At 40.1% G+C, this 17,961-nt stretch overlaps 1 protein-coding gene across 48 annotated transcripts in view; it reads left to right on the top strand.

The window, feature by feature from the left end:
• Nucleotides 1-17,961, top strand: part of slo (calcium-activated potassium channel slo) — a 1,069,848-nt gene that overhangs the window by 696,308 nt on the left and 355,579 nt on the right. For 24 of the 48 annotated variants that reach the window (XM_071687050.1, XM_071687052.1, XM_071687045.1 and 21 more), the window contains exon 15: nucleotides 12,561-12,641. The exons of 16 other annotated variants lie outside the window; for them this stretch is intronic. In XM_071687050.1, the coding sequence (XP_071543151.1) occupies nucleotides 12,561-12,641 (81 nt within the window). Of the gene's footprint in view, nucleotides 1-12,560; nucleotides 12,642-14,265; nucleotides 14,317-17,961 lie in introns of all 48 variants that reach the window. 8 more of the 48 variants (XM_071687065.1, XM_071687094.1, XM_071687093.1 and 5 more) reach the window with 1 other exon arrangement.

Raw genomic sequence — 17,961 nt, forward strand, 5'->3', positions numbered from 1 at the left:
TGTGTGGTAATGAAAAGAGTGTGGTTGAGAGAGCTGAGGAGGGTGTATTGAAATGGTTTGGTCACATGGAGAGAATGAGTGAGGAAAGATTGAGAAAGAGGATATATGTGTCAGAGGGGAAGGGAACGAGAAGTAGGAAACCAAATTGGAGGTGGAAGGATGGAGTGAAAAAGGTTTTGAGCAATCGGGGCCTGAACATACAGGAGGCTGAAAGGTATGCAAGGAATAGAATCAATTGGAACGATGTGGTATACTGGGGTTGACGTGCTGTTAATTGATTGAACCAGAGTATGTGAAGTGTCTGGGGTTCACCACACCATGGAAAGTTTTGGGGGGCCTGGATGTGGAAAAGAATCTATGGTTTCAGTGCATTACACATGACAGCTAGAGACTGAGTGTGAACGAATATGGCCTTTGTTGTCTTTTCCTAGTGCTATCTCGCACACACGGGGGCAGGGGGGTGCCATTTCATGTGTGCGTGGGTGGTAACGGGAATGGATAAAGGCAGCAAGTATGAATATGTACATGTGTATATATGTATATGTTTGTATGTATATGTATGTATACATTGAAATGTATAGGTGTGTATATGTGCGTTTGTGGGCGTTTATGTATATACGTGTGTATGTTGGTGGGTTGGGCCATTCTTTCGTCTGTTTTCTTGCACTGCCTTGCTAATGCAGGAGACAGCGACTAAGTATAATAATAAAGTAATAGTAAATATATTATTTTTTTATTATTTTATTTTGCTTTGTCGCTGTCTCCCACATTTGTGAGGTAGCGCAAGGAAACAGATGAAAGAAATGGCCCAACCCACCCCCATACACAATGTATATACATACACGTCCACACACGCAAATATACATACCTATACATCTCAATGTACACATATATATACACACACAGACACATACATATATACCCATGCACACAATTCACACTGTCTGCCTTTATTCATTCCCATCGCCAGCTCGCCACACATGGAATACCATCCCCCTCCCCCCTCATGTGTGCGAGGTAGCACTAGGAAAAGACAACAAAGGCCCCATTCGTTCACACTCAGTCTCTAGCTGTCATGCAATAATGCCCGAAACCACAGCTCCCTTTCCACATCCAGGCCCCACACAACTTTCCATGGTTTACCCCAGATGCTTCACATGCCCTGATTCAATCCACTGACAGCACATCAACCCCGGTATACCACATCGTTCCAATTCGCTCTATTCCTTGCATGCCTTTCACCCTCCTCTTGGTCAATCTTTCCTCACTCATTCTCTCCATGTGCCCAAACCATTTCAAAACACCCTCTTCTGCTCTCTCAACCACGCTCTTTTTATTTCCACACATCTCTCTTACCCTTACATTACTTACTCGATCAAACCACCTCACACCACACATTGTCCTCAAACATCTCATTTCCAGCACATACACATACACCAACATATACATATATACACATGTACATAATTCATGCTGTCTGCCCTTATTCATTCCCATTGCCACCCGGCCACACATCAAATAACAACCCCCTCCCCCTGCATGCATGCGAAATAGCGCTAGGAAAAGACAACAAAGGCCACATTCGTTCACACTCAGTCTCTAGCTGTCATGAATAATGCACTGAAACTACAGCTCCCTTTCTACATCCAGGCCCCACAAAACTTTCCATGGTTTACCCTAGATGCTTCACTTGCCCTGGTTCAGTCCATTGACAGCTCGTCGACCCTGGTATACCACATCGTTCCAATTCGCTCTATTCCTTGCACGCCTTTCACCCTCCTGCATGTTCAGGCCCCGATCACTCAAAATCTTTTTCACTCCATCGTTCCACCTCCAATTTGGTCTCCCCTTCTCCTCGTTCCCTCCACCTCTGACACATGCATCCTCTTTGTCAATCTTTCCTCACTCATTCTCTCCATGTGACAAAATCATTTTAAAGCAGCACCCTCTTCTGCTTTCTCAACCACACTCTTTTTATTGCCACACATCTCTCTTACCCTTTCATTACTTACTATATCAAACCACCTCACACCACATATTGTCCTCAAACATCTCATTTCCAACACATCCACCCTCCTCCGCACAACTCTATCTATAGCCCATGCCTAGCAACCATATAACATTGTTGGAACCACTATTCCTTCAGACGTACCCTTTTTTGCGTTGCGAGATAACGTTCTCATCTTCCACTCATTTTTTAACACTCTCAGAACTTTTGCCCCCTCCCCCACCCTGTGACTCACTTCCGCTTCCATGGTTCCATCCACTGCCAGATCCACTCCCAGATATCCAAACACTTCACTTCCTCCAGTTTTTCTCCATTCAAACTTACCTCACAATTGATTTGTCCCTCAACCCTACTGTACCTAATAACCTTGCTCTTATTCACATTTACTCTCAGCTTTCTTCTTTCTCACACTTTACCAAACTCAGTCATCAGCTTCTGCAGTTTCTCACCCGAATCAGCCACCAGCGCTGTATCATCAGCGAACAACAACTGACTCACTTCCCAAGCTCTCTCATCCACAACAGACTGCATACTTGCCCCTCTATCCAAAACTCTTGCATTCACCTCCCAAACAAACCTATCCATAAACAAATCAAACAACCATGGAGACATCACGCAGCCCCTGCCACAAACCGACATTCACTGAGAACCAATCACTTTCCTCTCTTTCTACTCGTACACATGCCTTACATCCTCGATAAAAACTTTTCACTGCTTCTAACAACTTGTCTCTCACACCATATATTCTTAATACCTTCCACAGAGCATCTCTATCAACTCTATCATATGCCTTCTCCAGATCCATAAATGCTACATACAAATCCATTTGCTTTTCTAAGTATTTCTCACATACATTCTTCAAAGCAAACACCTGATCCACACATCCTCTACCACTTCTGAAAGCACACTGCTCTTCCCCAATCTGATGCTCTGTACATGCCTTCACCCTCTCAATCAATACCCTCCCATATAATTTCCCAGGAATACTCAATAAACTTATGCCTTTGTAATTTGAGCACTCACTTTTATCCCCTTTGTCTTTGTACAATAGCACTATGCATGCATTCCGCCAATCCTCAGGCACCTCAACATGAATCATCCATACATTGAATAACCTTACCAACCAGTCAACAATACTGGTTTTACTTTAAATATCACCAATATATATATATATATATATATATATATATATATATATATATATATATATATATATATATATATATATATATATATATTCTTTATTTCATACTATTCGCCATTTCCCATGTTAGTGAGGTAGCGTTAAGAACAGAGGACTGAGCCTTTGAAGGAATATCCCCACTTCACCCCCTTCTGTGTTTCTTCTTCAGGAAAATTAGAAATGAGAGGGGAGGATTCCCAGCTCCCCTGCCAACTTCCCTTTTAGTCGCCTTCTATGACACGCAGGGAATACATGGGAAGTGATATTTCTCCCCTATCCTTAGGGATGTATATATATATATATATATATATATATATATATATATATATATATATATATATATATATATATATATATATATATATATATATATACATATATATATATATATATATATATATATATATATTATATATATATATATATATATATATATATATTGGAACCACTATTCCTTCAAACATACCCATTTTTGCTTTCCGAGATAATGTTCTCGACTTCCACACATTCTTCAAGGCCCCCAGAATTTTCGCCCCCTCCCCCACCCTATGATCCACTTCCACTTCCATGGTTCCATCCGCTGCCAGATCCACTCCCAGATATCTAAAACACTTCACTTCCTCCAGTTTTTCTCCATTCAAACTTACATCCCAATTGACTTGACCCTCAACCCTACTGTACCTAATAACCTTGCTCTTATTCACATTTACTCTCAACTTTCTTCTTCCACACACTTTACCAAACTCAGTCACCAGCTTCTGCAGTTTCTCACATGAATCAGCCACCAGCGCTGTATCATCAGCAAACAACAACTGACTCACTTCCCAAGCTCTCTCATCCCCAACTGACTTCATACTTGCCCCTCTTTCCAAAACTCTTGCATTTACCTCCCTAACAACCCCAACAATGTTGTATGGTTGCGAGGCGTGGGCTATGGATAGAGTTGTGCGCAGGAGGATGGATGTGCTCGAAATGAGATGTTTGAGGAAAATGTGTGGTGTGAGGTGGTTTGATCGAGTGAGGGTAAGGGTAAGAGAGATGTGTGGAAATAAAAAGAGCGTGGTTGAGAGAGCAGAAGAGGGTGTTTTGAAGTGGTTTGGGCACATGGAGAGAATGAGTGAGGAAAGATTGACCAAGAGGATATATGTGTTGGAGGTGGAGGGAACGAGGAGAAGAGGGAGACCAAATTGGAGGTGGAAAGATGGAGTGAAAAAGATTTTGTGTGATCGGGGCCTGAACATGAAGGAGGGTGAAAGGAGGGCAAGGAATAGAGTGAATTGGAGCGATGTGGTATACCGGGGTTGATGTGCTGTCAGTGGATTGAAGCAAGGCATGTGAAGCGTCTGGGGTAAACCATGGAAAGCTGTGTAGGTATGTATATTTGCGTGTGTGGACGTATGTATATACATGTGTATGGGGGGGGGGGTTGGGCCATTTCTTTCGTCTGTTTCCTTGCGCTACCTCGCAAACGCGGGAGACAGCGACAAAGTATAATAAAAAAAAAATAATATATATATATATATATATATATATATATATATATATATATATATATATATATATATATTATTGACTGGTTGGTTAGGTTATTTAATGTATGTATGACTCATGGTGAGGTGCCTGAGGATTGGCGGAATGCGTGCATAGTGCCATTGTACAAAGGCAAAGGGGATAAGAGTGAGTGCTCAAATTACAGAGGTATAAGTTTGTTGAGTATTCCTGGGAAATTATATGGGAGGGTATTGATTGAGAGGGTGAAGGCATGTACAGAGCATCAGATTGGGGAAGAGCAGTGTCGTTTCAGAAGTGGTAGAGGATGTGTGGATCAGGTGTTTGCTCTGAAGAATGTATGTGAGAAATACTTAGAAAAGCAAATGGATTTGTATGTAGCATTTATGGATCTGGAGAAGGCATATGATAGAGTTGATAGAGATGCTCTTCTTCCATGGTTTACCCCAGACGCTTCACATGCCCTGATTCAATCCACTGAGAGCACAGCAACCCCAGTATACCACATCAATCCAATTCACTCTATTCCTTGCCCTCCTTTCACCCTCCTGCATGTTCAGGCCCCGATCACACAAAATCTTCTTCACTCCATCTTTCCACCTCCAATTTGGTCTCCCACTTCTCCTCGTTCCCTCCACCTCCGACACATATGTCCTCTTGGTCAATCTTTCCTCACTCATTCTCTCCATGTGCCCAAACCATTTCAAAACACCCTCTTCTGCTCTCTCAACCACGCTCTTTTTATTTCCACACATCTCTCTTACCCTTACGTTACTTAATCGATCAAACCACCTCACACCACATATTGTCCTCAAACATCTCATTTCCAGCACATCCATCCTCCTGCGCACAACTCTATCCATAGCCCACGCCTCGCAACCATACAACATTGTTGGAACCACTATTCCTTCAAACATACCCATTTTTGCTTTCCGAGATAATGTTCTCGACTTCCACACATTCTTCAAGGCTCCCAGGATTTTCGCCCTCTCCCCCACCCTATGATCCACTTCCGCTTCCATGGTTCCATCTGCTGCCAGATCCACTCCCAGATATCTAAAACACTTTACTTCCTCCAGTTTTTCTCCATTCAAACTTACCTCCCGATTGACTTGACCCTCAACCCTACTGTACCTAATTACCTTGCTCTTATTCACATTTACTCTTAACTTTCTTCTTTCACACACTTTACCAAACTCAGTCACCAGCTTCTGCAGTTTCTCACATGAATCAGCCACCAGCGCTGTATCATCAGCGAACAACAACTGACTCACTTCCCAAGCTCTCTCATCCCCAACAGACTTCATACTTGCCCCTCTTTCCAAAACTCTTGCATTCACCTCCCTAACAACCCCATCCATAAACAAATTAAACAACCATGGAGACATCACACACCCCTGCCGCAAACCTACATTCACTGAGAACCAATCACTTTCCTCTCTTCCTACACGTACACATGCCTTACATCCTCGATAAAAACTTTTCACTGCTTCTAACAACTTGCCTCCCACACCATATATTCTTAATACCTTCCACAGAGCATCTCTATCAACTCTATCATATGCCTTCTCCAGATCCATAAATGCTACATACAAATCCATTTGCTTTTCTAAGTATTTCTCACATACATACTTCAAAGCAAACACCTGATCCACACACCCTCTACCACTTCTGAAACCACACTGCTCTTCCCCAATCTGATGCTCTGTACATGCCTTCACCCTCTCAATCAATACCCTCCCATATAATTTACCAAGAATACTCAACAAACGTGTACCTCTGTAATTTGAGCACTCACTCTTATCCCCTTTGCCTTTGTACAATGGCACTATGCACGCATTCCGCCAATCCTCAGGCACCTCACCATGAGTCATACATACATTAAATAACCTTACCAACCAGTCAATAATACAGTCACCCCCTTTTTTGATAAATTCCACTGCAATACCATGATAATATATATATATATATATTTTTTTTATTATTATACTTTGTCGCTGTCTCCCGCGTTTGCGAGGTAGCGCAAGGAAACAGACGAAAGAAATGGCCCAACCCCCCCCCATACACATGTATATACATACGTCCACACACGCAAATATACATACCTACACAGCTTTCCATGGTTTACCCCAGACGCTTCACATGCCCTGATTCAATCCACTGACAGCACGTCAACCCCGGTATACCACATCGCTCCAATTCACTCTATTCCTTGCCCTCCTTTCACCCTCCTGCATGTTCAGGCCCCGATCACACAAAATCTTTTTCACTCCATCTTTCCACCTCCAATTTGGTCTCCCTCTTCTCCTCGTTCCCTCCACCTCCGACACATATATCCTCTTGGTCAATCTTTCCTCACTCATTCTCTCCATGTGCCCAAACCACTTCAAAACACCCTCTTCTGCTCTCTCAACCACGCTCTTTTTATTTCCACACATCTCTCTTACCCTTACGTTACTCACTCGATCAAACCACCTCACACCACACATTGTCCTCAAACATCTCATTTCCAGCACATCCATCCTCCTGCGCACAACTCTGTCCATAGCCCACGCCTCGCAACCATACAACATTGTTGGAACCACTATTCCTTCAAACATACCCATTTTTGCTTTCCGAGATAATGTTCTCGACTTCCACACATTCTTCAAGGCCCCCAGAATTTTCGCCCCCTCCCCCACCCTATGATCCACTTCCGCTTCCATGGTTCCATCCGCTGCCAGATCCACTCTCAGATATCTAAAACACTTCACTTCCTCCAGTTTTTCTCCATTCAAACTCACCTCCCAATTGACTTGACCCTCAACCCTACTGTACCTAATAACCTTGCTCTTATTCACATTTACTCTTAACTTTCTTCTTCCACACACTTTACCAAACTCAGTCACCAGCTTCTGCAGTTTCTCACATGAATCAGCCACCAGCGCTGTATCATCAGCGAACAACAACTGACTCACTTCCCAAGCTCTCTCATATGTATATATATAGATATATATATATATATATATATATATATATATATATATATATATATATATATATATATATATGTACAGAGCATCAGATTTGGGAAGAGCAGTGTGGTTTCAGAAATAGAGGATGTGTGGATCAGGTGTTAGCTTTGAAGTATGTATGTGTGAAATACTTAGAAAAGCAAATGGATTTGTATGTAGCATTTATGGATCTGGAGAAGGCATATGATAGAATTGATAGAGATGCTCTGTGGAAGGTATTAAGAATATATGGTGTGGGAGGCAAGTTGTTAGAAGCAGTGAAAAGTTTTTATCGAGGATATAAGTCTTGTGTACGAGTAGGAAGAGAGGAAAGTGATTGGTTCTCAGTGAATGTCGGTTTGCGGCAAGGGTGCATGATGTCTCTGTGGTTGTTTAATTTGTTTATGGATTGGGTTGTTAGGAAAGTGAATGCAAGAGTTTTGGAAAGAGGGGCAAGTATGGAGTCTGTCGTGGATGAGAGTGCTTGGGAAGTGAGTCAGTTGTTGTTCGCTGATGATACAGCGCTGGTGGCTGATTCATGTGAGAAACTGCAGAAGCTGATGACTGAGTTTGGTAAAGTGTTTGAAAGAAGAAAGCTGAGAGTAAATGTGAATAAGAGCAAGGTTATTGGGTACAGTAAAGTTGAGGGACAAGTCAATTGGAAGCTAAGTTTGAATGGAGAAAAACTCGAGGAAGTGAATTGTTTTGGATATCTGGGAGTGGATTTTGCAGTGGATGGAACCATGGAAGCGGAAGTGAATCATAGGGTGAGGGAGGGGGCAAAAGTTCTGGGAGTGTTGAAAACTATGTGAAGAATGTTATCTTAGAAAGCAAGAATTGGTATGTTTGAAGGAATAATGGTTCCAACAATATTATGTGGTTGTGAGGTGTGGGCTATGGATAGAGTTGTGCGCAGGAGGGTGGATGTGCTGGAAATGAGAAGTTTGAGGACAATATGGTGTGAGGTGGTTTGATCGAGTAAGTAATGAAAGGGTAAGAGATATGTGTAGTAATAAAAAGAGTGTGGTTGAGAGAGCAGAAGAGGGTGTTTTGAAATGGTTTGGTCACATGGAGAGAATGAGCAAGGAAAGATTGACACCGAGGATATATGTGTCAGAGGTGGAGGGAACGAGAAGTGGGAGACTAAATTGGAGGTGGAAAGATGGAGTGAAAAAGATTTTGAGTGATCGGGGCCTGAACATGCAGGAGGGTGAAAGGCATGCAAGGAGTAGAGTGAATTGGTACGATGTGGTATACTGGGGTCAATGTGCTGTCAGTGGTTTGAACCAGGACATGTGAAGTGTCTGGGATAAACCATGGAAAGTTTTGTGGGGCCTGGTTGTGGAAAGGGAGCTGTGGTTTCGGTGCATTATACATGACAGCTAGCGACTGAGTGTGAAAGAATGTGGCCTTTGTTGTCTTTTCTTAGCGCTACCTCGTGCACATGCAGGGGGAGGAGGTTGTCATATCATGTGTGGCGGGGTGGCGATGGGAATGAATAAGGGCAGACAGTATGAATTATGTACATGTGTATATATGTATATGTCTGTGTGTATATATATATGTATACGTTGAGATGTATAGGTATGTATATGTGCATGTGTGGACGTATATTTATATACGTGTGTATATGGGGGGGTCGGGCCATTCTTTTGTCTGTTTCCTTGCACTGCCTCACTAACATGGCAGAAAGCAACAAAGTATAATGATAAAATATAATAATGATATGTGTGTGTGTGTGTATGTGTATGTGTGTGTGTGTGTGTGTGTGTGTGTGTGTGTGTGTGTTTGTCCAGTTATAGATGAAAGGGGTAATTGGAACAGACAGTTTATTCATATGGAATCATTGGAACCAGAATTATCTTTTCCCTCAGTACATCTGGGAAAAGTTCTTCCTAGAGTAGTGGTTTTCAGAGTTGAATGGTGATATTGGCCCTAAAGTGGGTCAAACAATCTTGGTATCTGACTCCAGCTGTCCCATACTCTTTGGTTGATACCTCAGGTTTTTCAAGACCTCTTCAGCTTTTTTGCAGGATTGTGACCAGGATTCTGGTATTATACAGATTCTCTTACTAGTATTTGCATTTATGGATTTTCACAAACATTTTTACAGGCAGAGGTTGGAGATTACCTGACATTTAACCTTTTACATGACATTCATCCCACTGCTTAAAGACAGCACCAATCAGTCTGGAAAGCCTTTCAGTCCCTCCTTGAAGAAGTGATGTCTTGGACTTGAATGAAGCCTAATGTGTGAAGCTCCTCTCTATCCTTTTCTTAACAAGGAAATAACCATTATTGCTTCTTGTAAGAGTGCTCTTCGAGAACTGTCTGTAGTTTCTGGTGTTGAAATGACAGATGCTGTTTAAGACAAATGCTTCTGATCATTCTTTCTTAGGAAACCAGTTGCTTACCCACTGTAACCCAAGCGGGAGCTTTCAAAAGTCATTGATCATTTACAGTTTAGATAGTCTTTTTGGCAGTTTAGCTTCTCAAAAACTCTATTCGTTATAGCCTTTAGCTCTAGGAGAAGTTTGTAAATTACATGTTATTCCCAGACACAAGATTCTTCTTTTTGATGGCGATCTCTCATGGGTTAAGATAAACCCTAATCTTGGATTTTTTGCTAAGAATGAAACAAATGAATTAGAAATTGCTCTGTTGTCATCAAATCTTGGAAGACTTCATCAAGAGAACATTATGCCTAATACCCAATTAAATCTCGCAGAGACCTTTTTGATTTCTCCCGAGACTATTGAGAGACCCATTTATTTGTGAACCCTGGAACCTTGAAACCCCTTTCAGCAAGGAATGTCTCATGTGGATTAAGAAACTCACTTTGTTGGCTCAGCCTGGGCTTTATGCTAGACCACATGATATGGGGAAGGTGGCCTGTACATTAACCTTCTTCAAGAGCCTTTCATTGGAGGAATTTAAAAAAGAAGAGGAGGTCTTTGGCACTCATATATTCTTGGACATCTTTGATTAAGGGAAATGAACAAAAACAGGCCTTTGACACTCATCTACCACCTTTGTTATATGGAACCGTAGTTTAGACTTTATGGATCTAATATGTGTGGCTTGGAGATTCCTCCTTCAAGAAAGGCAGACTCCACCACTAAAGGTATTTATTTTTGCATTTATGGCTAATCTTCTTATTGGAAAGTTTTTCTCTAAACCCAACCCCTTCATGTAGGTATGGGTTTATGCTCATGGGACAGACTACAGAGAAGAGGAAGGTAGGTTCATAAAACCTGAAAATCCTATTCTTTCTTAGCCGGTATCCTGTTATGATTTTTTTTCTGGTGTTCGTACCCCTGCCCTGCCATCCCCATTTGTTTTGGAAAATCTTTTTTTCCATCAAGTGTGACTGCTTTTGGGTTGACATATGTAATCAGTGAATTTTGAGGTGTTAGGTGTCCAGGAGGAGAAGGTCAGTGATGTTCTCTTGGTGGTAGTCTGTAATTGGCTGAAGGTGGGTCTGAGATGAACAAGCTGTTATTGTTAAGGTTGAGTCGACAATGAAGAATAGGGTAGGCCAGCAGTTTCTCGAAGCAATGAGGGTTGAATGGTCCTAACACTTATACCCTTAGAGAATATCCTGGAGAATCTCTCATTATTGTGGGACACTGCCTGGAAAAAAAAAGGTTCAGATTTTCAAAACCTATATTTTGCACTTGCTTAATCATTTATAATTACCTGAAATTGCAATGCATATGACCAGATAACTGTATAATTGTTTGGTTTCATTCACTGAAGTTTTTTGTGCTTTTTTTTTATGCCAATTTTTGAAGATCTTAACACCATTTTCTGCATCATGTTTTATCCCTTTATTTTCATGCCATAGGAACAGTCCCTCATCTTAACATATTTTTCATGCTTTTGTAATGCTTGGGTTTTGATTTATGCCATTCATGATATTCAACTAGAATTTCAACTTTTCTACCCCCAGCTGAGTTCAGTTAACATTAGTTGGGCAGATGATTGTTCTCAAAACCTATGTAGCTGGAAATATGTACCTTTTCAGTTGGTTCATTTGCTGGTTAAACATAAATCCCTTTTAAACTCACAAAATTCATATTATGTTCTTGATAACATAATCTTTCTTTAGTTATATTTTACAGTTAGCAATAGATCCACCTAATTTGATTTCTCGAGACAACACATATTTGTCAGCTGATTACTGAAGCTCATATTTTCTACAAGCTATTTCTTTGCCTTGAAGTGTTAAAGTGTATAGTGTCTCTTACTTTAGTTGCTCAAGACAAATATTGTTGGTATTTTTATTCCTTAAACTCATTATATTTTCCAAATGCCATTTCTTTGCCTAGGAGTGTCTAACAGGCTTTGATAATTATTTGTTCCTTAACCTAATGATAACTATGCAATATTGTTTCACAATTCTGTTTTAAGATCATGTACAATCATATTTTTTTATCATCTTTGATTTCAATCATGTATTCACTGTAACCCATTTTTCTTTTGCTTATATGCTCTTCTCCAGCTTCTGCTATTCTGCTGATTTATGTTGTGACCTATATCTAGCCTTGACTTATCCATCTCATTTGTATACTTACTTGAGAGGTAAATATCACTACGGCACGTGTGACTGTGTTGCTCCACTCCTTAGGTGTTTTTTGCTACTGATTAGATTTATTCAGTTTTTGGTCCCACTTCAAAATTGGTTAAGTGGAAGAAACTGGTTAGATATTAAAAACAGAAAGATACCTCAGTATGTAGTTTCTGTTCATAAATACAAAAACTATGATGGTAGCAAAAGTACCTTAAGGTTTGGTAGTGGCGGTTGAGACTGCGTACCTCGTAAGCTATGGCGAACATTACAGTGGCGCTGTCCGTTCCCTTACAGACATCGGAAATTTGCTTCAAGCAAGTGGTTTCATGAAGAACTTTATGCCCCTCATGGTGGAAAGCGGGCCGGGGAGCGAGGGTAGGCCAGTGTTGCCCTCCCCACTAACAAAGTCACTGATATTATTATCAGTTTTAACCATGTTACCCCTATATAGAATATTCACACACAATAGATATCCTAAGAACTTCACCTTAGTCCCTAAGATGCTAGATAGTGGAATGAAATACCAAATTTCACGTGTGTGAGTATTCACTAGTGGCGCAAAGATTAGTCTTTTTGCCAGGGTTCCATGTTGCGGCAAATAGTTCCCTCCTCCACCACGGGCTCTGCATGAAAACTTGAGTTGCGACGTGAACGCTGATGCCGAGCCTTAGTTGATGCTCCAATTTGGCCCATTGTCCAGCTCTTGTCATTAGGAGAATGAGCTTTATTGAAACAGTATAAGGTTCCTAGTTTCTGGTCTGGTTACCTACTAATATGTCCTACACCTCTCAGAAAGGGGGGTGAGAGACCCTCTCACACCCCCCTCCATCCTCTGAAGGACCCCCAGGTCTTGGCCAACCAGTTGTGCACGGCAGCATTGCTACCAAACTGCTACCAAAGTTTCCTTTGGCTTGCTCCTATGCATGAATTATGACTTTGTGGTTGAGGTGGCAAGGAGGCCTACCCAGAACTCCAGCTAAGGGCTGAGTCATCCTGGGAACTAAGTCATGCTGTAGGGCAGCCTTATATGGGTTAGGACCCCTTGCCCCCTACCCCTATCCCTGCTCCACACTTTTCCTATCTGACCCTAACCTTCAACACTCTCTGCCAACTCCACCCACCCACAGCTGGCATCAGCTAGTGGCCAAGACAACATTCACCTTGCCATATTACCTGTGCCACCAGTATCATAGCTAAGACTGTTTATCACAACAATTGAGAGAGAAAAACTTTTCCTGCACTTACAGTCATGCTTATTTGGATAAGTTGGTTCTTGATCAGGACTAAGAATTTTAGACACAATAATGTATAGTACTAATTGTCACTTGAATTATTTTTATTTGTCAATTATATCACTGTAGGACCACCTAGATCTGCATTTATGTTAGTTATTACCTAATAATGAAGTAGATTTTGTGAAGGCTCATTCCTAAATAAAACACTACAGAAATTAATGCTAGTAACAGCTTGGTATACCAGAGGTGGATGATGAGCATGATCTTGCTGGCATAGGTGTGCCTCTGGTGAAGTGTTTGTGCAATGGGCATTCTGTGGGTTGGGCAGGTGGGTGGGCAGACCTGGTACTCCACTACCTTCATCAATGCCATTACCATCAAGTATCAGCTTTGTGGATACAGTTTGCTGAGATATATGTTCATTTAGATACATATCAGTGGAATTGGATTTGGAGAAGTAAGTAATAAGGAGCAGAATTACACCTCAGTGAGTGAGAAATAAAGTGCAGTATATTTTTAATATTGGAATGATATCCCTGAAGCTGAGGCTTATTGAAGAAAGACAAGTTGATGAACTGCCACTACTCACATCACACTAATAGAGTAACCCCTCTCCCATCCCACACTGAATATAGAGAGTGAGTGAGGCAGAGGTGAGTGAAGAAAGGTATGATATCAGTTTTGTTATCTTTTCCATTATCTTTGCTGTGGGCGGTGGTGCATGTGTTTTGTCCTGCCCGCACTAACTCCTATCTTCTCTTTAGTGGCATTATTCAGGAAAGGAGTCCGCGCTGTCCAATTGGTAGGCCGAACAAGTAGGTAACATCCTTGCGACCGTGGTGGTGATGGCCGTGTGATATGCATGTTGCATGTTTATATTTTATAATGTATATGAATATCTATATCCATTGTGTATGGTAATCCACAAGTTTCAGGGTGTTCAAGATGAATTTTTACGTAACAGGGCAAAGAAATTTATTGTAGTGAACAGGGATAATGGAATGTGCATTACCTTAAAGATGACTGTACATCTTTCTCTTTAGAGAAAGAACTATTTTTATAGAGCTAAAGATTTGATTTTTATACAGGAAATGTTGTAGAAAAGTGAGAGAAATACAGTGTGCATGACTTAAGAAATGCACTAATAAATGGTCAGATGTTAAACAGTAATTGTGACATAGTTTGAGGCTAAGGCTTGCTTGAATCCCTGAATCTGGTGATTTCATTATCTGCATGGCTTACATTGAGGTTACAGCCAGACCTGCCCCACAGTGTGCTCGCTATTCCTAACACACAGTTCATAAAGACTTTAACGATATAAACTTGTAGCACAGTATTCGTGACTTCTGGTCATGAATAATTACACAATCAAATCGATGAGTATTTATATGATACATATTATTTTGTTATGATAATATCTTTTGAAATTGGTATTTCAGATTATAAACACTGTTTTGATTTGTATGACCTTATAAGAAAATAGAATTAGTGCAGCCAACAAATTTAGTACATATACAAGTCTAAATTATACTGAGTATAAACAGATTTTCTGTCTTTAACCTTCTACTAACCTTCACCCTTCTCTCTGTCTCTTTTTGTGTTCATAAGGTGGAGAGGTTACCTTTGTACCAAGTAAGTCCAGATTGGAAATACAGACTGTTATTATATTTTCTGTTCTTTAGACAAGATGCTGTTGATAACTTGTACAACAGCCGCATGATGAGAAAAATTTTTAGATGATAGCGAGCCTTCACAGTGCAGCATAACAAGGGCTGCAAAAGTTGTCTGTGATGGAACTGTAACATGAAGTATTTCTGCATAGACTTGATCATTGTGACTGAAATCATTCAAGTTGTCAGACTACATCGTTGTTCAGTATGGATGTTGCACAGTGAGAACATAGCATATAGACAGTGGCAGATCATAGATTTCATCACCAAGGAGTGTTAAGTCTTGGCTGCAAAACAAAATATTATTGCTGCTACATATGAAAGTCTGCAACTGCTGTCTTGAAGAACTTGTGTATGCAGTCCTTCAGGACTGTAGCAGCAGACCACTCTGTAGTAGTCCAGGTATGCTGGAAGCTCCTGTGGGCAGTGGTGGCTGGGGTGCAGTAAACATAGCCTCTCCATATGAATCTCGTAAATAAAGTTTTTGGAAGCTAGATGTATTTCTAAAAGTTACAGGATTGACTGATATTATTTCTTTCAGATCTGACACTTTTATCCTATTTGAAATGCATTTACAACTTTGCAGTTACATTACTTAATTTGTGCATCTTTAATCATCTTTTAATCATAATTTCCTGGACTTTTCATTTTATCATGTAATAGATTCCCTGTTTTTTAGAATATGCATAACTCTACCTGTTAACATACTTCCTGAGACATATTTTAGTTTTTCTTTCACATACCTTTTCTTTCCAAGATACATTTCTTCGGTACATGGTGTACTTGTTTTCTAGACTAATCTTTTTGATATCTAGTTGATGCTTCACCCTTTATAATTTTGCTCAGATTAGTCAGCAGCTGAGATATTATTTCCACCACTTCTCTTAATCCTTAGCCATTACTTACTAGGGGAAGGTAACATCTTTCTCACCTTAAGAGTAACTCATTTATCTCTCTAAATAGCTGTACTAGCTATATTTTTCTTATTACTCTTCAGAAATCCTGTCCCCTTGCTTACCACTCACTTTACAGCTAAACATTACCTTAATTCATTTTCATATCCAAAATCATCTCCTTTAAACAGACTCCAATTATATGCAAATTTTATATTCACCCCAGCTGCCAGTAAAGAATTCCCAGCATTGAGCTTTATATATATATATATATATAAGCCTTCTAATTTATTACTTATTACTTGCATTAGCTTTAATTCTGTACTGTCTTTACATATTTTACATAAACTTCAGCTTTGTAAGTTTCTATTTTTATAAGTTCCAGTGTGAGCTGGGAAGGCCCGCATAGTTGTTGACTGATTAACCAGAAAATTAGATTGTTTGATTAGAAACTTCTAGATGATCTTACTGTAATTTATGCACCCTGGTAGCAAGAGAAAATCATATTGCATAGGTTTTATAATGTATATGTATATATTCTTTATGTCTACATTTTTAGAATGTTGATAATGCTCTAACATCCAGTGATTGATTCATATTTCTTTTGTAGATGGAGATTTTGTGAAGTCTTTCTTTTGATAAATAAGATTTGTTTTGAATGATTTAACAAAGCAACACTCAAGGCCAAATCTTGCTGAAGGTTTCAAAAACTGAAATTGCATAAAGTTTTAAGTAGTTAGTTTTATTTCACTGTTAAATCCAGGAGCAATGGTGAGTGAAAGCAAAAATTGCAAAGGGGAGATTAAACCACCTATCTTTTTATTGATGAAGAAACCTAACATGTATTGTTTTCTTATATTGTATCAGTGCTAAGTGAAATAATATTTTTTCATATAATTCAAAACATTTGTATGCCATATACAGGTACACCACTGATTTTCTGGCACTCTTGGTTCCAAAACCTTTCTGGATTAACCATTTTGCTGGACCAACTATGGTCACGTAACAATAATTCATCAACGTACCTCTAACCCACTAATTATCCATCTCCCATGTGTCTAATGTATACCATGGAATGCTTGAAATTCAAATTGATCAAATATCAAATGTTTGAGCACCCTAAGATGGTAAGTCTGTCCTTAGATTGTTTGAATCCTGTGGGGTCTTCTTCGTCTTCTATTGTTAGAGTTTTCCTAGGTATGCACCGCCAGAATAATGCAGTTTTGTCTACATTATACTCTTGCTTAGGACTGAGATGATCGTCAGCTATGAGTTTCGCACATTCATCCACATACTTGGCAGTTCCTTAGTGGTTTGCATACCGCTTTTCTGCGCACACTTTATTCATGGAAATTCCATGATGCTTCTTGAATCTTTGAAGCCATCCTTCACTATGGTCATGCTCATGTTGTAATTTAAGTTCTTTATGGAACAACTTAGCCTGGTCTATTATCATGCTACCTGACAAATCCACTCCATCACTTCAACGCTGTCAAAACCATTCCATCATCACTTGATCGTGCCCAGTGCTCTTACCATCTTTCATAGTTTTTCTAATCATCATTTGCTTCTTGGATTTGCTGTCTGCATAGAATTTCAATATTTTCTCCCTTTGCTTCTATATATTATAAACAATTGATGAACCAATACTGTAGATGTCACACAGCTTATGCACTGAAACACCACGTTCCATTTTTTCAACAGTTCTACTTTATCTTGGATCGATATGGACTGGTGTTTACGTTTGACAACACGAATGATGTTCTCATACGTCTTAGAAGCCATAGCTAGGGTTAAATTTAAACTAAGAATCTCAGAATTGCAGTATCACCACCAACAAGTGCAGTGTAAAGAATGTGAATAAGGGCACTCTACACACAACGCCAGTGAACTAGTC

This window comes from Panulirus ornatus, chromosome 43 (assembly GCF_036320965.1).
Source record: "Panulirus ornatus isolate Po-2019 chromosome 43, ASM3632096v1, whole genome shotgun sequence".
Lineage (NCBI taxonomy): Eukaryota > Metazoa > Arthropoda > Malacostraca > Decapoda > Palinuridae > Panulirus > Panulirus ornatus.